This window comes from Cyprinodon tularosa, unplaced genomic scaffold (assembly GCF_016077235.1).
Source record: "Cyprinodon tularosa strain WSP-4 unplaced genomic scaffold, ASM1607723v1 ctg618, whole genome shotgun sequence".
In the NCBI taxonomy this organism is placed as follows: domain Eukaryota; kingdom Metazoa; phylum Chordata; class Actinopteri; order Cyprinodontiformes; family Cyprinodontidae; genus Cyprinodon; species Cyprinodon tularosa.
The window spans coordinates 235,759-256,879 of record NW_024039361.1 but is presented as its reverse complement, the minus strand read 5'-3'; the positions used below and the strand labels follow the sequence as shown (position 1 = coordinate 256,879).

General features: G+C 43.5%; 3 protein-coding genes across 5 annotated transcripts; 1 reads left to right on the top strand and 2 right to left on the bottom strand.

Moving 5' to 3' along the window:
* The first annotated feature begins 766 nt into the window (after positions 1-766).
* dnajc28 (DnaJ (Hsp40) homolog, subfamily C, member 28) lies at positions 767-7,789 on the top strand. 3 transcript variants are annotated; one of them, XM_038307676.1, is made up of 3 exons: positions 767-908; positions 4,263-5,443; positions 7,197-7,789. In XM_038307676.1, exon 2 carries the CDS (start codon positions 4,281-4,283, stop codon positions 5,439-5,441), a length of 1,161 nt encoding a protein of 386 aa, XP_038163604.1. In that variant the 5' UTR covers positions 767-908; positions 4,263-4,280; the 3' UTR covers positions 5,442-5,443; positions 7,197-7,789. The 3 variants fall into 3 exon arrangements, with proteins under 3 accessions (XP_038163604.1, XP_038163602.1, XP_038163603.1); XM_038307674.1 differs by having other exon boundaries at positions 4,263-5,462; XM_038307675.1 differs by lacking the exon at positions 7,197-7,789 and having other exon boundaries at positions 773-1,015; positions 4,263-6,360.
* Positions 7,032-9,303, bottom strand: LOC119798291 (potassium voltage-gated channel subfamily E member 1). The gene is made up of 3 exons (XM_038307679.1): positions 8,785-9,303; positions 8,241-8,665; positions 7,032-7,632 (listed from the first exon to the last, which is right to left on the bottom strand). The coding sequence occupies exon 3, from the start codon at positions 7,602-7,604 to the stop codon at positions 7,212-7,214; it is 393 nt and encodes a 130-aa protein (XP_038163607.1). The 5' UTR covers positions 7,605-7,632; positions 8,241-8,665; positions 8,785-9,303; the 3' UTR covers positions 7,032-7,211.
* Positions 9,304-9,433: 130 nt separating this feature from the next.
* si:ch211-225p5.8 (uncharacterized protein LOC555567 homolog) lies at positions 9,434-19,990 on the bottom strand. Its single transcript, XM_038307677.1, has 5 exons — positions 19,633-19,990; positions 17,248-17,414; positions 10,090-10,324; positions 9,853-10,012; positions 9,434-9,777 (listed from the first exon to the last, which is right to left on the bottom strand). Exons 1-5 carry the CDS (start codon positions 19,673-19,675, stop codon positions 9,729-9,731), a joined length of 654 nt encoding a protein of 217 aa, XP_038163605.1. The 5' UTR covers positions 19,676-19,990; the 3' UTR covers positions 9,434-9,728.
* Between the last annotated feature and the right edge of the window lie 1,131 nt (positions 19,991-21,121).

Sequence of the window (21,121 nt, the reverse complement as noted above, 5' to 3'; positions counted from 1 at the left end):
GCAGCTCCCATGCCAGAGGACGAAGAGAGCACATCCACTCAGTCACGGTCAGAGAAACAGGACCACACTGGAAAACAGGCCGATCTCCAACATCTATTAACAAGGGTGTTGATAGAAGCAGCACAGCTGATGTTTTTTTCCAGGATGACGTCACAGCCAAACAGGAACAGACGAGGCAAAGCTACTCTGAGGAAAAGCAGAGAGAGCAGAAGGTTAGAGATTGAACTAACAGATTCTGCAGAATAGGAGAACAGAGAGAGAATGAAGCAGAATGATGAAATCTCATCATTTAATAGTTTATGTTCAATGAGAGCAGAAAGTGTCTCTAAGGGTGGAGGAGCTCTAAGGGTGGAGGCCCTCTAAGGGTGGAGGCCCTCTAAGAATGGGGCAGCTCTAAGGGTGGAGGCCCTCTAAGGGTGGAGGAGCTCTAAGGGTGGAGGCCCTCTAAGGGTGGAGGAGCTCTAAGGGTGGAGGCCCTCTAAGAATGGGGCAGCTCTAAGGGTGGGGGCTGATGGACCTCCAGTTACTCCACCCAAACGCTTTTAATAGGGTTTATAGTTTCCAAAAATGAGCTCAAACATCTATTTTTAAACAACTTTTGTAGAGTATTTTGGCGCCATCTTGGATAATTGCATCATTGAGATCATATTTTGCAGCAGAGGACTGATGTCCTCCTCAAAATCCGGAAGAAGAAGTTGTCAGTGAAGCTGCAGTCCTCTGTCCTGACGCCAGGGGGCGGTGAGGAGGCGCAGCAGCAGAGAGGCGCAGGAAGAAGACGAAGAAGAAGCTACATAAGAACCGGACTGCGTCCCGGTGAGCTGACCTCCTGCTGCCCGGTGAGCTGACCTCCTGCTGGGCGGCAGCAGGCTGGAACCTTCCGGCCTCTGGCGGAGCTTTGCAGCCGAACGGTGAGCAGCTTCTGCCCGAAGGTTTTCTTCACTTTCATCGATGTTTGTGTGGAAATGTTGTTATTTTAGCAGCTGCTCATTCCGCTTAGAGGCTCTGAAATAACAAGGTAAAACTATCTGTGCTTTAAAACTTTGGTGTTTTCTATTTATTAGGTTTTTTATTTGTCACAATTAGAAAAAAGTGACACATGTTCAAAATGTGAATAAACAGATTTTGTTCTGTGAGTTTCTGAAATATCTGCTGTTGATCTAAATAATGATTAATGAGGCATCTGGACTCTATGGAGGACCAATCCTGCCATATTTAAAAATAAATACAGAAATAAATACATGCTCAATAAATAAATAAGCATATAATTAATTGCCCCCCCCCCCCCCCCCCCCCCCCCCAAAAAATGCAATAAAAAAGGAAGGTAGAAATTAAATTATACACTGAGACATAATATATATATATATATATCTTTTAATTAGCTTCATTATTTATTCACCTTTGTAATAATTAACTTATTTATTTGTTGTCTGTTATAATCTTCAACTTAATTTATTTATTACATATTTTTTAAGTATTTATTTATGTGTATATTCTAATATTTTTGTCTGTTTTATTCTTTGTAATTTTTAGGGGGCGTGTCTAAATTTCTACCTACATTTATACTGTAGTTACATGAAATTAATTGTATGCATATTTATTTATTGACCATTTATTTATTTTTGTATTTAAATTTAAATATGGTGGAGCTGGTCCTCCATAGAACCAAACTGTATTGATGCTGCATTGATTCTGACAGAATACTGACCCCTGCTGGACATTAAAAGACACTACAGGCATCTGATTGGACAGACTAAATTGAATTGATTTGATGACCTAGAACAGGCATCGCCATAGTGGGCCCCTGAGGGCCGCCGTCCTGCAGGTTTGCATTGATGGTTGATTAAAAGGCTTTTGCTGAACTGGGATCATCAGAATCAGCTGAAGCAGAGAAACGTCTAAAGCCTGCAGGACAGCGGCCCTCAGGGACCCACTTTGGGGATAACTGACCTAGATCAATGATATCAGTGTTTCCCATTAATGAACGAGGCCCGCCACAGTCTGATATAGATATATAGATATAGAGAGAGAAAACGACAAGAACAAAAAGATCAGTCAGTTTATCAGACCGTTCCACAGCTGTACTTTCATTCCGCCCGTAACCCGTCGCCATAGAGACACAAATTGTTAGATTTTTTTCAAAGCGCGTCCCGCCCTCCTTTATAAAAATCCCGCCCTGGCTGCCCGGTTCCCCCGTGCTGTGTTGCCAGCTCGGCGACTTTGTCGCTATATTTAGCCGCTTTTCAGTGAATCTTTTTCAATAAAAGCGACTAACGACAAATCTAGCGACTTCTCTGGTGTCACTGGCGGCTTCTGGAGACTCTTAGTTTAGTTTGAGCCTTCAAGTTGTTGCCCATAGGAAGACGTTACTGGATATAACCTAACGGAATATCTTCAGAACGGCTCCAAATGACACTAAACTCATATGGGAGAGTAGAACATGATGGAATAACGGAAAATCAAGGAGCCAATGGAAAAAAACGGCGTTCCCCTTTAAGTGGGATACACCAGGCTTAAAAATGTGCACACATGAAAACCCCCGAGGGTCAGACTCCCCCCCTCCCTCACAGTCTCCTAAAATCCTAAAAACACTGCATTTAATTAAAGGTTATTTCTATGTTTAAACTTAAAATATCTTTGATATTTTAGATGCAGCCAATAAATAATGCAGTGCTTGTATACTAGGATTTTAAATCATAATTATAAAACAATAAGTGCAGTAAAAATAGTAAATAAACTAAGAATGAATTTAAAATTAGCTTTAATTAAGATCATTTGAGTGAATAACTGAGAGGAAAAAACTTAAAATTAAAAACGGCTGAAACGTTCTTGTAGTGGCGAATGTTTGTCAAACCAAACATCCAGTAAAGTTCCAATAAGCCGCTATAGACACTGGGCTCACGTTTTCTTGACGCAGGCAAAAGAAGTTGAAGTCCAAACTTGTAGATGTTCAGTTGATTTATTTCCTATATTTTGCAACATTACAGAGTTCAAACTTTCCTCGCTCTGTCTCCTCTCTTGCTCTGGTAAAAACCCATAGGCGCCTAACCCGAATGCCTGCTGGTCCTTACCAGGCTCCTATATTTATAGAAAGTGGACCGCCCACATTTCTTCCTGTTTTACATAAAATAAAGAAAGAAAAAATGATAAAACAGCAAAAAATAGATGCACAAAATCCAACAATTAACCTATAAATTAAGTCTGTAAATAATACAAAAAATATATAAGTTTAGGAATTAACACAATGCTAATGGATAAATAAAGAATAAATAGCTCCAACACTTCTTCTTCCCTTTAGGCTCCAAAATTCTGGATCATTTTGCTGATAAACTGTAAAAGATGAGATATTTTTTTATTGGATGCATCATGTTGACAGAAACGATTCAGTGAATCAGGGGTTAGAAACGGTTCCTGGATCGTTGATCTATGGGCTCCATGCATCACTGTGACGGATTAAAAACTAAAACTAATGTTACAAAGAACAAATAGTTTTAAAACTTAAGTTCTGAACAATTTAGAGCGAAACTGAAGAGGAAAAAAAAAAAGAGTCCGACTGAAATTAAAGCTGAAAGTTTCTGATTTTCCAGATCAGCTGATTTGATCAAATCTCTAATCGACTCTTTGCTGACGGATGCTTTTAGCGCTGAATTAATTTATCCTGATTAATCGATTATTGAAACAAGTCGATTATTAACACATTAATCTAAAAACTATTCAACAGATTAATTGACTGTAAATAATAATTAGCTGCAGCCTGGATGGTTAAATGATGCGTTCAAGGGAGACGCGTTTTTTCGTGTTCGCGACAAAAACAGGGATTCACATGAATCGGTCAGAGCGTTCCCTGCCCCTCCCCCACCTGCTGCTAGCAGTTAGAGCTGAGGTGTCAGACGGCGGCGCCGCACGCCGACCAATCAGGGACCGGATGGAGAAACTTTTCACTAAAAATGGAAAACAGAGAAAATATTATTAACAAAAGTAGAAATACAGAAAGTAGAGCCGAGGCGTTTAGGAAAACTCCGATCAGCAACGAATAATCCATGGATCAATATTTAGACCTAAGACTAAAACCTTCGCGGTGGTTTAATGAATTTAGCTTCAATCAGTAAAAAATAAAAATAATTTTCATGGCGATCGCTGAGTCTGGGAGCGGCCATTTTTGCTCAAATATAGTAACCCCTCCTTCCAGCAGTGACATCACGGTGCGGTAAGCTGGACTGCTCCTCCTCTTCCTCCCCTTCCTGATGAAGAGTTTTCTGTTTCAGGTGAGCTCCACCTGAGGGATGAGCGTCTGTCTCCACCTGCTGCGGGGCTGCAGTGGTTTCCATCATGGCCGCTCGCTGCTCCGCCCGTTCCGGCGCTCCGTGGCGTTCAGGCGGCTGAGCTCGGGGAACCGGATCAGCCGGAGCCTCCAGGAGAGCTACCGGCTGCTGCAGCTGCCTGCCGAGGGCCACAGCAGCCCCGCCCAGGTGAGGGACGCCTACCTGCGCCTCGCCAAGCTCTACCACCCGGACTCTGGGGAAGCCACTGCCGACGCCGCGCTGTTTGCTCAGATCGAGGAGGCGTACCGGACCGTTCTGACCCATCAGAGTAAGACCAGGCTGCAGGAAGGAGCAACGCAGGAGGAGGAGGAGGAGGACGCGGCGCGGCGAGCCGCCCCGCAGCACAGACACTACCTGAGCTACGAGGGCGTGGGCTCAGGGACCCCCAGCCAGCGGGAGCGCCAGTACCGGCAGATCCGTGTGGACAGGGCGGCCGAGCAGGTCCTCAGCTACCGTCAGAGGGAGCACGAGAGGGCGGCGGCGGCGGAGGGCGCGTTGGTGGAGCGGGACACCCGGCAGCGCAGCCGCAAGATCAAGATCACGCAGGCGGTGGAGCGGCTGGTGGAGGACCTGATCCAGGAGTCGATGGCGCGCGGCGACTTCCGGAACCTCAGCGGAGCTGGGAAACCGCTCAACAAGTTCCAGCACAACCCGTACGCCGACCCCATGACCCACAACCTCAACCGCATCCTGATCGACAACGGCTACCAGCCGCCATGGGTGGTGACGCAGCGCGACATCAGGGAGGGCGCCGCGCGGCTCCGCGGCCGGCTGCTGGACGGCCGGGCCCGGCTCGCCGACCCCATGACCCCGGCAGAGCAGGAGCAGTGGGAGCGGCTGTGCGCGTCGATGGAGGAGGAGCTAAAGAAGCTCAACAAGATGGTGGACAACTATAACCTGATCGTCCCCATGCTCGGCATGCAGATGGTCCACTTCAGCATGGCCAGGGAGACGGAGCGCGCACAGAGGGGCGCCGAGCGGCGCCGCGCCGACCTGCTGAGGGTCCGAGAGGCGGAGCGACAGAGAAGGAAGGAGGAGAAGAAGAAAGCCGACTCTGCAGCAAAGACTCGGAGAAAAACAGCTGGACTGCTGACCTGGATGCAGCGTCTGCTCCGACTCTGAAGGTCAAAACCAAACCTGGAGGTTCGCTCTGATGGCGTTTAAAAAAGGAAACGCATCCCGAGGGAAAACATGTTCAGCATAAAATAATCCACTGAGCAGACGACGCTAAACTCTGAGGGACGCTGTGATGTCATTTTAATCAGGAAGTGGTCATTTTACGCAGCGAGTCAATATTTATTCACCTTAGTGATGCAGTTTTTATCCTTTAACGAATACGAAGCAATCAGAGTTTTATTAAGCTGCTAAATGTTCTTTGATCTTAAACCAAAACTAAAATCAATCCAGTCTTTATTTCCAGGTTTAGTGAACCTGCAGATAGAAACGGACGAACGGCGCCGACCCTTTGGAATGACTCTGACCTGGAAGACGGCGAATCATCAGCAGAACTTTGATCTCATGCAGAGTCGCTGGAAGCTCGTCATCTTCCAGAACATTTTCAAGATGCTGCTGCTGTTTTAATTAGTTTAAACCAGAGTCTAACCTTTAGTTTGAAGGTAATCCATTTAGTAATCTATTACTGGTTAACTGGAGCATAGAGACTCTAACATTTGCCTTTAGCTGAGAGAACAACTCACTGGAATTATACCAAGATTATAAAAATAAATCTACAAAGATTTAGCATTTAAGATAAATGATATTTCAGGTCTGTCAATCTGCTCCATCTGGAACTCCAGTTTTAGTTTCATCGGTTTTTATTTGACAAAAAGTCAATTCAGTTCTTATCCATTATTAATTAGTTATTAGCTCCAGTCTTAATCCAGATAATAATCCTGATACAGGATTTTTTAAAGATTCTCCAACATGGTGATATCAGGATATTTAACGGAACAAGCAGTTCCCCCCCAAACCAGAGGGGGGCAGCAGAGACCATTGACAGCTTCAGCATCGGACTCATAAAGTCTGCAGGTTTTTCACTGAAGACAGAAACAGGAGATGTTGTTTCTAGATGTTGGAGCTTGGCCTGTTTTCCAGTGTAGTCCTGTTTCTCTGACTGTGACTAACTGGATGTGCTCTCTTCATCCTCTGACATGGGAGCTGGCTCGGAGCTCGTCTGCCTGGCTGTGTGTTTCCTGGACGGGGCCGCCTGTGGAGCTGGTTGACAGTTGCCTTTTGTATCTATGCTTCTTTTTCTATGTCTGCTTCTGTCTCCTTGAACCCCAGTGGGCCTCAGCAGATGGCCGCTCACACTGAGCCTGGTTCTGCTGGAGGTTTCTTCCTGTTCAAAGGGAGTTTTTCCTCTCCACTGTCGCTACAAGCATGCTTAGTGTGAGGGATTGCTGAAGAGTCAATGAGTCGATGCAATCAGCTGGTTTTCCTTAGATAGAAAACTTTGAATCAATCTGACTGGATGATCTGGTTGATCTGGATCTATAATGTGACCTGAGATGACATGATGTGAATTGGAGCCATAGAAATAAACTGAATAGAATTTAGAAAAGGGAAAATTGTTGGTTTGATCGATTGAAAACTGATGAACGGATTTTTAGGACGTTTTTCCCAGAGTTTCGCTTCAGTCGGAGGAACGATTCATTTAAAGTTGAAATGATTCAGATTATGTTTGGGTTTTAGCTACAGAAACCTGCTGCTCAGCTCTGAGCGTCATTAGCACTCAGAGTTTAACTTTATTTTTTAAAGAATGTAACCAGTGATCCCCAACAGATCCAGAAGGACAAAATAAAACCAGATTTTTTTATTATAACTTGATCAGAGTTAAATCAGGAATCCATGACTTCCTGTTTATCTGCGTCACAAAAGGTCCTGGAGGTCTGTTCACTCTGGCAGCTGCTGCAGAGCCGCAGGGTTGCAGATGACCACCGGCCCCTCGGCCCCCCTCTGCAGGGCCTCGGCTACGGCCCTGGGGGGCGCGGCCACCGCGCTCCAGTCGTGGGCGATGTACTGGTGGTACGGATCCTGGGAGCTCTCCAGCTTCTTGGAGCGGATGTAGCTGAGCATGATGCCGAAGGTGAAGAAGCTGAAGAGGCCCACCATCAGCAGGATGTACATCAGCTCCTGGGGCTGAGTGTGGCCCCCGGCCGGGGCCGCCTGCTGCAAGGCCTCATGGGAAGTGTAGTTCTCAGGCGCCTGAAGGCTACTTCTGTTGAGGCAGTGCTGCAGGAAGGAGAGCAGGAGGGACTGCAGCTCGGTGCTGTTGAAGCGGTGCATCGCCGCCCTCTACTGGCCGCTCTGTGCTCTGCAACCAGAAATAAAACCGTTTCTCTGAAACATTTTTCATCATTTGGAGATTAAATAAAAACTGAAACATTTCATGAGAGGAAAGAAAAGCTGTTTATGTCAGTAAAATATGAAACTGGAAGATTTTATAACAAGATTAATAAATCTACAAAATGTGTCAGAAAATGAAAACAATCAAAAGATGTTGAATATTTTCTTTATTGAAAACATGTTTTTATAGATTTTATATAAGTTTGTGTTTCTCCAAAAAGACAAACTTTGAAATATAACAATTAAAATATTTCTGCTCCAGACTTCCTGTTTCAAAATTATTCATATTTTTTCATTGCAGCAAAAAAAAAAAAAAATAGAAATATGAACCAAGTTTATGAAACGATTAAAATCATGATCTGGTTTCTGTTTTTAAAAAAGAAGGAAACCAAATACTTCCTCCCATTTAAGCGTCTCGTTTTGCTTTGAAAAGGAGGAATGATCAGAAACAGCAGAGCTCAGATCAGCAAACTGCAGGTTTGAATCTAGAACATTTTTCTATGATCTCATCCTTTCAGTTTTAAGCAGATTAAGAGGAAAAAAGGTCCAGATTTGTCTCTGTCCTTTAATTCTTACCTTCTGAAGGTCCGAAATCAAACTGCAACCATTTCACTCTCAGCAGCAGCATCTAGTGGTTCTGATCCGGTAACCCCCCCAGCCTTTATGGTTCCACACGTCAACAGGTTTAATGAAAGAGGAGGAGGTCAGAGCGCAGGTGAAGGTCTCTGCAGCCTGAGGAGTCCTGCACATGAAGCACGGGTCCAAACCCGCTGGTTCTGCCAGAACCAACCAGGATCTACATGAGTCTGGATCAGAAACCTGCTGATCCGTCCCATTCAGGGATGTTTTGGTTCTGAACCAGACGTGTTTCTGTTGGACTTTGGGTCTGTGAGGCGCTGAGCTGCAGCCAGAAAACAAAGCAGCTTTCAGACTGAGAGAGATTAGATTACAGCAGAACCTCCTCCAAACGTCCTCCAGCTCACTGACGGGACGGTCTTCCTCTAAAAATACCAAACATCAGAGATAAAAACCTTTTCAGTCTGTTTGCCTTTCATGTAAGCAAACGTCTATTAAAGCGACAAACGCTTAATGAGGATAAATCTGCTCGCAGGAAGCAGACCTGAAACTATCCTGCTTTTCCTCCAATCATCACCTTTAATCACAGCTTCAGAGAAGCACAGAGGAAGATCCGTTTGGTTTTGGAGAAGAAAAGGTAAAGAAAAGACGACCGGATCAGGAACTGGATGAGAACAGAAGAGGAAAACCTCTGAGGGTTTTTTCTTAGTGACGACTTAGACCTACGAGAACAACCAACCAAAGAATCCTAAATAAACTGATAACTATTATTTGACCAAGTTTATAAACTCTAAGGTTTTAGAGTCCGAGTCAGTCAGAGTACCAGCTGTTACCAGCTCAGTACGCCGGGCGGTACCAAAAACACACCTGAGAGGTTCTGGAGAATAATTAGTCTTTTCAGGTCAGAAAACCTCTGAAGGTCAGAGCTGCAACTTTTTTCAAAAACAATTTATCCACAAAAGTTTTAGATTGGTGCAGAAAAAAATCAATAATTTTACTATAAAAATATACAGTACATTAATAAATGTTGCATTAATTTTAACTGGTCTTAGAAGATGACTTGGATAATAGCACTGGGACTTGATCAACAGCCGATACCGCACCGTGACAATGTCACTAACCAGTAGGTGGCAGTAGTGTTCTTTGACAAACATGGATGCCTCCAGTAAAGCACATTCACATGAAAATTACTCTGAATTAAAAACACTGATCATTTATTGAACAGGATGGAATCATTTCAGATTTAAAGAACTTTCAGAAGTTTGAATTCTGAATATGAGCGACTTTTCCTTTAAAGGATAAACTGCTTATGCAGCATATTTATAATGGAAGCCTTTGACTCGCTTTACGTTTTGGTTCCGACTGAACAGGACAGAACCTTCGTTCTTCAGAGATGATCTTCCTTAATGACGGATTCTAAAAGCCCGTCTCTCAGGAAACGATAGTTCCTCTTGAGGCGGGCCTCTAACCAGACCTCGTGGAGTCCAGCTAATCTGCCATGACCCCGTCACAGAAGTCCTCCTTTGACTGCAACAGACTGAGAACAGAAGAAGAAAGTAGATGATGATGATCTGAGCGGCAGCAGAAAGAGAGGCGGCCATCTTAGACTCACAGCTCCTCTGCTCTGACTGCTTTCCTCTCTTCTCGAGCTTCGTGTTCGTTCCAGATCTTCTTGTAGCAGTAGACCATGACGATGATGAGCCACAGCTGCAGAACAACGATCAGCACGTACATCACAATCTCTGAGATTATAGCTGTCAGCTCTCGATTGGCTGCAAGACACCGACCAGCATGGCGTCAGTCAAAAGGAGCGTTCTGGACGAAGCGGCGCTCACCATCATCTGCTCACCTACAGCCACCACCGTGAGTTCCACCTCCTTCTCCACCACCACGTGCTCAGGCTGCAGGGCCAGCAGGAGGGTGCGGTGGAAGGTGCAGCGGTATGTCCCGCTGTCGTTGAAGGTGACATTCTGGATGTAAACGGCACCGATCTGGACGTCTTCGTCCAACGTTCCCAGCCAGCTGAGGCGGTCGCTGAAGTCCTGATGGAGAACGGTGGCGGAGGGGTGGTCATAATGGAAGATCTGGGAGGAGAAGCAGAACAAATCAGAGGCTCCATGGAGCCAAACATGTTTGAAATTCAGTCGGCCGCCGTAAGGTGGTGGTGGGAAAATCGCTCAGTGGATCTATGGCGACGTACAACCCAGATATATGGAGCCATTTGTTTACAACATGAAGGACAACGAAACAACCTGCATGATAGTGACTGACGCCACCGCCAGGTCAGAGGTTGGAGAAGGAAGGGAAGTCTGTTCCAGAGATGTTGGGAGCCCCCCCACCGTACAAACATGACCCCAAAGAGCAGAAAGCCCTGGAGAACTCAATGGCAGAGTGGATTGGGCGTTCTGACCTGCCTGCAACGACCATGGAGGATGAAGACTTTTTGGATATGATGAAACAAACTGACAGAAGGTTCAATGTGTGCAGAGGGATATATGTTAAAAAGAATCAGTGTGTGAAGTTCTATTCTGCACAGTGTTAGATAAATAAAATAGAGAAAAGGAGAAGCTGTGTGTGGAGAAGTTCTATTATTTAGAGTGTTGATTAAAATGGCTAAATATGACTAACATTGAGTTTTACCGTTGTGACTAAGACTAAATAAAAAAACTGATTAAATTAACACTGCAGAGTAAAAAACGTAGAGAGGAAAACAAGAAGAGAGGGACACAACCTAGAACAGATAATGGATGTCTATTCTATTAACATTTCTCTATCTGTAGAATGGGTCTGGTTGAAGTGTTGTCTTCTCCATTCAGAGGGGCCCCTGCCTGTTTTTGCCCAGGGCCCCACATTTCCTAAATCCGCCCCTGGCAACGCTGGAAGACGTTTACTGACAAACCCCCAAACAACATGGAAACCAAAACAACTCCATGATTATTATCTTCTGATGAACATTGACAGCACCTGCTTTTATATCCATATATAGTGATATCATGATGACATCATATCGTACCGGAACCCCCATACAATACTCACCCAAAGCCCTGACTGTCCTAATTCTCCTTATCTCAGGTTTGACAGCCGTACAGACGGACGCCATCTCTGAAACACGCTCACTAATAACCAGCGGAGTTAAAAGTTCCCACGTTTGTTACTTCAGTAGAAGTTTAGATCCTGCAGTTTAAAAACTCTCTGGTAAAAGTTAAAGTATCAACTTGACCTCTTTACTCAAGTAAAAGTGAAAAAGTATGCGCTGCAAAAACTACTGAAAGTATAAAAGTATAAAGTAACCTTTAATAAAAACAGCCAGATGCCGCTAGATGAACTGAAAGCTCAATTTTTGGACTAATTCTAAAAGCAATATAAAATGGTTTATAGATAATTTCCTGATTCCCATATTTTCTCAAACCCCTGAACTGATGGTTTGTTATTTTCTTTCTTTTTTCTGTCTTAATGTTGGCAGTGGGCTTTAGGCTGCCCTGCAAGGCTTTAAACCTGGGTTTAACCGGAGACTAAGCCATTCTCAAGCACATATCAAGGAGCTCATTTTGAGCCTGGATCCAGATTTATTGTTGATTCTGTTCATGGTGGAGAATCCTGCTTCACAGCAGCAGGTTGAGCCAAACATCCTCTAAATGTTCAGGCTCCTCTCCGGTCCGGCCAGGTCAAGATCCGCTAATCACACCAAACAGGAGAAAGAACGGCGAGAAGATCCGGTTTGTCAAATTAAAATATAGTAACAATTCAATTCAATTCAGTTTATTTATATAGCGCCAAATTCACAACACATGTCATCTCAAGGCACTTTACAGTTCAACCAGATCAAATTGATACAAAGTTTTCTATCTAAGGAAAACCAGTTGATTGCATTGACTCATTGACTCAAATACAATCCCCCACACTAAGCATGCTTGTAGCGACAGTGGAGAGGAAAAACTCCCTTTTAACAGGAAGAAACCTCCAGCAGAACCAGGCTCAGTGTGAGCGGCCATCTGCCGAGGCCGACTGGGGTTCAAGGAGACAGAAGCAGACATAGAAAAAGCAGCTGTAAAAGGCGGCCCCGTCCAGGAAACACACAGCCAGGCAGACGAGCTCCAAGGCAGCTCCCATGCCAGAGGACGAAGAAAGCACATCCACTCAGTCACGGTCAGAGAAACAGGACCACACTGGAAAACAGGCTGATCTCCAACATCTATAAACAAGGGTGTTGATAGAAGCAGCACAGCTGATGTTTCTTTCCAGGATGACGTCACAGCCAAACAGGAACAGACGAGGCAAAGCTACTCTGAGGAAAAGCAGAGAGAGCAGAAGATTAGAGATTGAACTAACAGATTCTGTAGAATAGGAGAACAGAGAGAGAATGAAGCAGAATGATGAAATGGGGGTCCCTATGTCCTCCAAAAGTCTAAGCCTATAGCAGCATAACTATAGAGATAGCTCAGGATAACCTGAGCCACTCTAACTATAAGCTTTATCAAAAAGGAAAGTTTTAAGCCTAGCCTTAAAAGTAGACAGGGTGTCTGCCTCACGGACTAAAACTGGTAGTTGGTTCCACAGGAGAGGAGCCTGATAACTAAAAGATCTGCCTCCCATTCTACTTTTAGAAATTCTAGGAACCACTAGTAAACCTGCAGATTGAGAGCGAAGTGCTCTGTTAGGAACATAAGGAACAATCAGATCTCTGATATAAGATGGAGCTTGGCCATTTAAGGCTTTATATGTGAGAAGGAGGATTTTAAATTCTATTCTTGATTTAACAGGAAGCCAATGAAGAGAAGCCAGGATAGGAGAGATATGATCTCTCTTTTTCATTTTCATTAGAACTCTGGCTGCAGCATTTTGGATCAGCTGAAGGCTTTTAACTACAGCTTGTGGACTTCCTGATAGTAAAGAATTACAATAGTCCAGCCTTGAAGTAACAAATGCATGGACTAGTTTCTCAGCATCACCCCTGGACAGGATATTTCTAATTTTTGCAATGTTCCTCAGATGAAAGAAGGAAATTCTAGAAACCTCTTTGATGTGGGATTTAAATGACAGGTCCTGATCAAAAACAACACCAAGATTTTTTACTTTATTATCTGAAATCAGTTTAATCCCATCCAAATGAAGTGACTGGCTAATCAGTTTCTTTTTCAGAGACTCTGGTCCAAAGACTATAACTTCTGTTTTGTCTGCATTCAGAAGCAGAAAGTTAAGAGTCATCCAGGTTTTTCTGTCTTCAGACATGCCTGTAATCTATGTAATGGGTTAGCTTCATCTGGATTTATAGACAGATATAGCTGGGTATCATCAGCATAACAGTGGAAATTAATCCCATGCTGTCTAATAATTCTACCAATTGGGAGCATGTATAAAGTAAAGAGAATTGGTCCTAGCACTGATCCCTGTGGTACTCCACAGGTAACCTTTGAGCGTGTTGAAGATCTATCATTAACATGAACAAACTGAATTCGATCAGATAGATCAGATTTAAACCAGTCTAGTGCTGTTCCTTTAATTCCAACAAAATATTCAAGTCTTTCTAAAAGAATATTATGGTCAACTGTATCAAATGCAGCACTAAGATCCAACAGGACGTGCACAGATACAAGTCCATTATCTGAGGCCATGAGAATATCATTAGTGACTTTCACCAGAGCTGTTTCAGTGCTATGATGAGCTCTAAAGCCAGACTGAAACTCTTCAAAAAGTTCATTATGGTGGAAGTGATCGCAAACTTGTTTGGCAACTACTTTCTCAAGAATTTTGGATAAGAAAGGAAGATTGGATATAGGTCTATAATTGACCAAGTCATCTGGGTCAAGAGACGGTTTCTTAAGCAGAGGTTTAATTACAGCAACCTTAAAAGCTTTAGGTACATATCCCTGTAACAGAGATAGATTAATCACATCTAAAATGGAGGAGGAGATCAAAGGGAATACCTCCTTAAATAACCTGGTTGGAACTGGATCTAACATACAAGTTGAAGGCTTAGATGAAGACAATAATTTTGCTAATTCAGAGAGTTCAACTGGATCAAAGCAGTCTAAACCCAGTTCAGATTCCATGACTACCTCAGGTACAATCGCGGATAGAGGAGTGCTTATGATCTTATTTTTAATAAGATCAATCTTATTTATAAAGAATCCCATAAAGTCATTGCTGCTAAGAGCAGGTGGAATGGACGGTTCAACAGAGCTATGGCTCTGGGTGAGTTTGGCAACTGTATTAAAAAGAAATCTAGGATTATTCTTATTCTCCTCTATTAATGAGGAGAAGTATGCTGCTCTTGCTTTACAAAGGGTCCTCTTATACAGCAGTAAACCATTTTTCCAGACTAGGAAGGACTCTCGCAGGCCTGTGGAGCGATATTTTCTCTCCAGTTTCCTAGCATTTTGCTTCAAAGTACGCAGCTCTGCATTAAACCAAGGAGCAAGCTTTCTATTTTTAACGGTTTTCATTTTCAAAGGAGCTGCGTTGTCTAAGGCAATACGCAGAGAACTAGCAACCCCATCAACAAAATCATCAACCTGTGAAGGGGAATAAGCTAAACTTTTGCACTCTGCAGCACTGCTCAGTGACACAGAGGAGAGAGAAAGTGAAGCAGATTCTTTAAAATTTATAACTGCACTATCTGATAAAGATCTACTAAAATTGAACCTTCTTTTGGGGGAGGAGAACTCTGTTAAAGTAATCCTGAAGGTTATTAGAAAGTGGTCAGAGAGGACAGGGTTGTGAGGAAATACTGTTATTTCTTCACATTCTATGCCGTATGTCAGCACAAGATCCAAAGTATGAAGATGAGAATGCGTGGGACTATTCACATTTTGAACAAAGCCAATAGTGTCTAAGATAGCATTAAAGGCTGCTCTTAAGCTATCGCCTTCAATGTCAGCATGGATGTTAAAATCTCCCACTATGATGACCCTGTCAGTATTTAATACCAAATCAGAAAGGAACTCTGAAAACTCATCTAAAAATTCAGAGTAAGGACCTGGTGGACGATACAAAGTTACAAAAAGAAGAGGTTTTCTTGCCTTGAAATTTGGATCAGGGAAATTAAGGGTTAAATGTTCAAAAGAGTTGTAGGTATTAATTGTTTTGGGAGTAATCAGTAAGTCAGACTGGAAGATTGTTGCTACTCCTCCTCCTCGCCCAGAACTTCTGGGGATGTGAAAATTTAAATAGCTTGAAGCAGTTGCCTCATTTATGCTCACATAATCCTCTTGCTGCAGCCAGGTTTCTGTAAGGCAAAACAAGTCAATGTGATTATCACAAATCAAGTCATTAACTAGTAGACTTTTAGAGGAAAGCGATCTTATGTTAAACAGACCGCATTTAATTGTTTTAACTTTTTCCCCAATTTGAGTTATTTTGATTTTAATTAGATTATCATGATTTACTCCTTTGGGAATCTTTGCTAATTTATTAGATTTTGGTCGTGGGCAAGACACTGTCTGGATGGAGTAAAGAGTGGGTAACAGTAGAGAAGCTGCAGAGATGTGTGTTAAACTACAACTCTGCTTCCTGGTCTGCACCCTGGGTGGTCAGGGTTTTGGAGGACTAATAAATGTGGCCAGATTCCTAGAAAGAAGAGCTGCACCATCCAAAGTGGGATGAATGCCGTCTCTCCGAATCAGACCAGGCTTTCCCCAAAAGGATTGCCAATTATTAATGTAGCCCACGTTGTTTTCAGGGCACCACCTAGACAACCAGCGGTTGAATGACGACATGCGGCTAAACATGTCATCACTGGTCAGATCAGGGAGGGGACCAGAGAAAATTACGGAGTCCGACATTTTTTTGGCAAACTTACACACCGAAGCAACACTAATTTTAGTGACCTCCGATCGGCGTAACCGGGTGTCATTACCACCAGCGTGAATAACAATCTTACTGTATTTAACCTTATCCTTAGCCAGTAGTTTCAGGTAGGATTTGATGTCGCCCGTTCTGGCCCCCGGCAAACATTTGACTATGGTCCCTGGTGTCTCTAATGCCACGTTTCTGACTATGGAGCTGCCAATCACCAGAGTGGGCTTCTCAGTGGGTGTGTCACTGAGTGGGGAAAACCGGTTAGAAACGTGAACAGATCAGTAACTATAATTCTTCTACATTTCAATAAACTAACAGCGTTTATTTCAAAGATTGGATGCAAACTATTGGTCCTTCAACAGACCAGGAAGCAGATTTCTCATCTCCATCAGAAACTGAACATCTGCTGGATGCTGATGGGGATTATTTAATCTGTCAGATTAAATTAAGCTTCATTTCTGCATGTTTTGCTCCTATTAATTTAATGATAATATGGCGCATGCTCTCCTGGAGCTCCGAGGATCAGTCAGAGCGCATCGATACGGAGGAACAGCGGAGGCTGGAGGCTTTGCTTTGAGCAGGAGGTCTGGATGCTGCGGGGCGGAGCGGAGCGGTGGGGGGCGGAGCGCTGGGGGGCGGAGCCGAGGAGGAGGGATTTCTGGGTAACAGGAGAAGCGTCGCAGTGACGTTTAGACTCTGTCATGTAAATCTGCAAATGTTTTAAATCAGGTTGGGTCCAGATTAGCCAGCAGGTGGATCCGGATCCGGACCGCGGTCCGCTAATCCGTGACCTCTGCATTAAACTGAAGCCAAGAGTAACGAGTGATGATTGATTTAAAAATGGAAGGAATAGAAAATACAGATACTGTGTGAAAATGAAATGAGTAGAAGTCAGAAGTAGGAAGAAAAATAAGTAATGGAGTAAAGTATAGATACCTAAAAGTGTACTTAAGTACAGTAATAAAGTATTTGTACTTCATTATTTGACTCCTCTGCTAATAAGTCGCTGATGGAGGAAGCGATCCGGTGGTAAACGGCGTTCGTACGATGAGAAAATGTCGAGTTTCACATCAAGCCACAGATGAATAATTCTGTCCTGGGGAGTCAGGCAATAGTCTAAGACTGTAAACATGGCAGTTTGGTAACATGTTGATGGGAGCGTTCTTTGGGAGAAACAGGCCCAGATTTCCAGGTTTGTTTTCTGACTCACATGTCTGAACTCATCCTCTTCCAGAGGCTTGAAGTGCCAGTCCACAGTCGCTCTGGCAGAGACCTCCTCTCTCCTCTTACAGGAAATGCAGCCGAGCAGGAATCCTTCTCCTGCCACAGCTTCGGTCTGAGAGTCCACCTCGGCACAGCCTCCGTGGCACTGAGACACTGCAGAGGATGGACATGGAGGACAAGATCAGGACAACTTTATTCATCCGTGAACAGAGGGACCTGCTTTACACAAAGATAAAACAATCTCTGCATCAAACTCCTCAGTAGTCAGAGGGTTTCAGCAAACACTCACACTCTTTCTGAGGACATATCGCTCTATATGGACTATTCCTCCCTGCATTTTAACGCCTCCTTCTTGTCCCACGGCTGATATCTGAACTCTTTCAGGGACAGACCAGCCAGATTTTAGGGAGGTGGTTTTCCATTATTGAAGCAAGATGGAGGTCCTGAAGGCAGCAGATCGTCTATAAAGTCTCATTAAAGTCGAAGGGAAATCAAATTTAAATGTCAAATCATTCTGGCTTAAACATGTATATAAATGTTCTCTTTATCAGACCAGATTGTCCTAAAGTTAGAAAATATCTATTTAAAAAAAAACAATCCTGTCTTAAAATCTGTGTTTTTCCCCGTTATCTTCTGCAGGCCAGTTAGTTCTACGTCAGCCTGAACACCTAAATTCATCCAATCATATATCAACAGTCATCTGTCAATCAAATGTTTTCGGTCATAGCATCTTGATTCATGTGTCGCAGCTAATATACGCAACGGTTGAAACCAGAATCCTTTCCTTTCCCATTGAGTTGCGTCCCAGTGTTCACGGGGATGGACGTCTGTGTCTTCGGCAGGCGTAGAGCTAACAGAACTGGCAGCGTTGCGAGGCAAGGGCTCAAACATGTACGGCTGGAAGCCTTCTACACCAAACCAAGCTTCTGCCGCCCTGGCGTCCTCTTCCACAACATCTTCGTCCCCGCTTTCCTCCTCTAAATAAAAAATGGATGACGGAGGAGACTCATCCACGACCTCCGACACTAAACTCTCCTCCTCTTGCATGTTTCCATAGCGTTCCTTGACAGCGTCGTTTCTAAGTCACCAATTTAGTGCTACTTGGTCCCAATGGAATTTCCCATTGGGAACCTGCTAGCACTAAGATGCTAACTGGTTAGCAATTTAGTGCTACTTGGTCCCAATGGAATTTCCCATTGGGAACCTGCTAGCACTAAGTTGCTAACTGGTTAGCAGTTTAGTGCTACTTGGTCCCAATGGAATTTCCCATTGGGAACCTGCTAGCACTAAGTTGCTAACTGGTTAGCAATTTAGTGCTACTTGGTCCCAATGGAATTTCCCATTGGGAACCTGCTAGCACTAAGTTGCTAACTGGTTAGCAATTTAGTGCTACTTGGTCCCAATGGAATTTCCCATTGGGAACCTGCTAGCACTAAGATGCTAACTGGTTAGCAGGATGCTTCCAACAAACCGGCCACAACCAAACATGCTTGCGAACCTTCCGCCACAACAATCCCGCCCCCTTGATAATCGACCAATCACATTCACTTTATTCACTGGTGTAAAGTCGGGCACCACTGGGAGAATTGGGAAATGTAACGGTTGGAACAGCCGCTTCCCTACGACTTTAATGATGACATCAGATTGGTGGAAATGAGCTTAGCTCAAACCGCTTATATGAACCCATACCATGATATCACCTCCTACCATTACTGAGCCTACAGGCTGCAGGGACTGGCTGCTCCTTCCTCTGCAAACATCTCAGACTTGGTCCTCATGTTTCCATCAGATGCTTCTGAGTCCAGGAACAGGGAACGTCTCTGGAGACATTAGGCTGACGCTCATAAACCTTTTTCTTTTTTAGCTTCGTGTTCTTAAAGTTAGATTTCCTCCATGAAATCAAGTCCTTTCTGTTTGTTTAACTCTTGATAAAGAACGGCTGCTGCTGCTGCAGATCCGTCTGAAGGATCAGAGATCAGATCCATCCAGGAAGCTCCTCCTGGATCCTTTCAGTCCGACCATCATTTTCTTCTTCAGACGAGGAGAAATTAGCCGATCCCTCCCCCCCTCTCCTCTAGTGTCTGTTTGGTTTTGTTGCTGAACTGGTCTGCAGCTCCTGAACTGCTTCAGGGAGCCATGAGCTTCGCTTTAGGACCAAATCACAATTCATTTTAAATAAAAAATATAACTGCTCGGTTTAAAAGCTTCAGAAATATTTAGAAATAATGAAATACTTTTTAAAGGCTCCATTTCTGCAGGCGATCTGACTGCAGACTCACCATTAGATTCTAAATGGTCAGAGGTCTTTGCCCTCATTAGTTCAAACCTTTTCTAATACGCAGGATTTTGGGTTTTTAAATGCTGGACTCACCAAAAAGGCTGCAGAGGATTAAGAAAGTGAAGCAGCTCATCATTCTGCTGCTTTGGAAAGTTCTGGACGCTCCTGGAAAGATCCTGCAGACTGATCCTGCTACTCCTCTGGACTCCCGGCTGCTTCCATGTTCCTCCAGCAGGACGGGTTTAATCCATCGATCATTAATACTCTGGATGTGAATGATGGGATTTTTCGGAGCCTCTCAGGGTTTATGCTGAACTTTCTCCTCCTGTTTCTGACTTTAAGGCTAAATTTAGAGCCGGATCAGTGGAGTTGGACGCTGGGAGAGTTTGGAGCCAGCAGAAACCTGAGATGGTGAGATGTTCTTCCGAACAACGTGACCATCCTCAGCAGGCTCTGATTCATGGAAGAAAACATGGGGGGGGGGGGGGGGGGGGTCCTACTTTAGTTTTCTAAGATGGCTCCATTCCTCCTCCTGTAGGAGCAGCAGCCGCTCTCTGGTGGAAACTCAGCCTGTTTTGATTTGTTAAGCAAATAATTGCAGAGCAAACAGAGCGGCTGAAGGCGAGGCTCGTCTGTAAACACAGATCATGTTCCAGGGGTCAGAGGTCATGGCTGGATGCTTTGGATCACGGACGTCCCAGCAGAGCTGCTGTTATTCATTCATTTAACACTTTTCTTATAACTGCATCATCATTTATTCTTATCTGCGTTTCCTTCACTTTTTCTCTGCTTTGAAAAATCATTTTTGTTTTTTGAAGGTTTTCATCAAAAACAGATATAAAAAATAAAGTAATTTTTGCATTAAAATACAAACATTTTTTCTTTTATTTTCAGAAATTGTTGATTTTATTTTTCTTTTACTTTAAAAACAGCAAAGAAATTTTGTCCAGTAAATAAAACTGAAAACTGGTCCCATTACGTCACATTACTGGACAGGTGTCGAGTCCTTGTGACCACAGGGGGGCGCTGTTTTTCACACACCTCAGTTTAGATCTCTCTCTGTCTTATTGGGAAACTTGTCTCATTTTCTGTGTCTTAAAATCAGAAAAACATCTTGTTGGTCTAATAAAAAGTTCTTATCGCTATAAATTTATAGTTATTATGAAATATTTTATAAAACATGTTTTATTGCATTACTGGAGTTTATTGATTCATGCTGACGGTGAAAATAAAGCTTGATTTTAAAAGTTAATGTTTGTCCAGATGTTGGAGGGGAGCAGATCTAGGCGACCTAGAAGGAGGATCTATCTGAGAAAATCCTCAGCATCCACCTCTGCCTGCATCGGTCTCCATGGTAACCGACCGTTCCTGGATTCAGACAGGCTGTGACATCATCACACATTAATGCGAGGAAATCAATGAATACTAAATATTATGACCTAATTATCGGCCGGTAACAGAAGCCGGACTCTATAGATCAGTTTTTGTGGATTTAGTGACAGAAAAAAATTAATTTTAATTTAGTTAAAAAACAACAAACTCTTTGTTTTTTGTTTTTCATTCAGTTACAGTTTGATGCTCC

What these genes read in the sequence shown, in the direction of transcription:
- dnajc28 (XM_038307676.1), top strand. Translation starts at nt 4,281, where the DNA reads ATGAGCGTCTGTCTCCACCTGCTGCGGGGCTGCAGTGGTTTCCATCAT.
- LOC119798291 (XM_038307679.1), bottom strand. Translation starts at nt 7,604, where the DNA reads ATGCACCGCTTCAACAGCACCGAGCTGCAGTCCCTCCTGCTCTCCTTC.
- si:ch211-225p5.8 (XM_038307677.1), bottom strand. Translation starts at nt 19,675, where the DNA reads ATGATGAGCTGCTTCACTTTCTTAATCCTCTGCAGCCTTTTTG. An exon ending in AAGAGGATGAGTTCAGACAT is followed by an intron (nt 10,325 to 17,247) that starts GTGAGTCAGAAA and finishes TTCTCCTCCCAG; the next exon opens with ATCTTCCATTATGACCACCC. An exon ending in ACTCACGGTGGTGGCTGTAG is followed by an intron (nt 10,013 to 10,089) that starts GTGAGCAGATGA and finishes GGTGTCTTGCAG; the next exon opens with CCAATCGAGAGCTGACAGCT.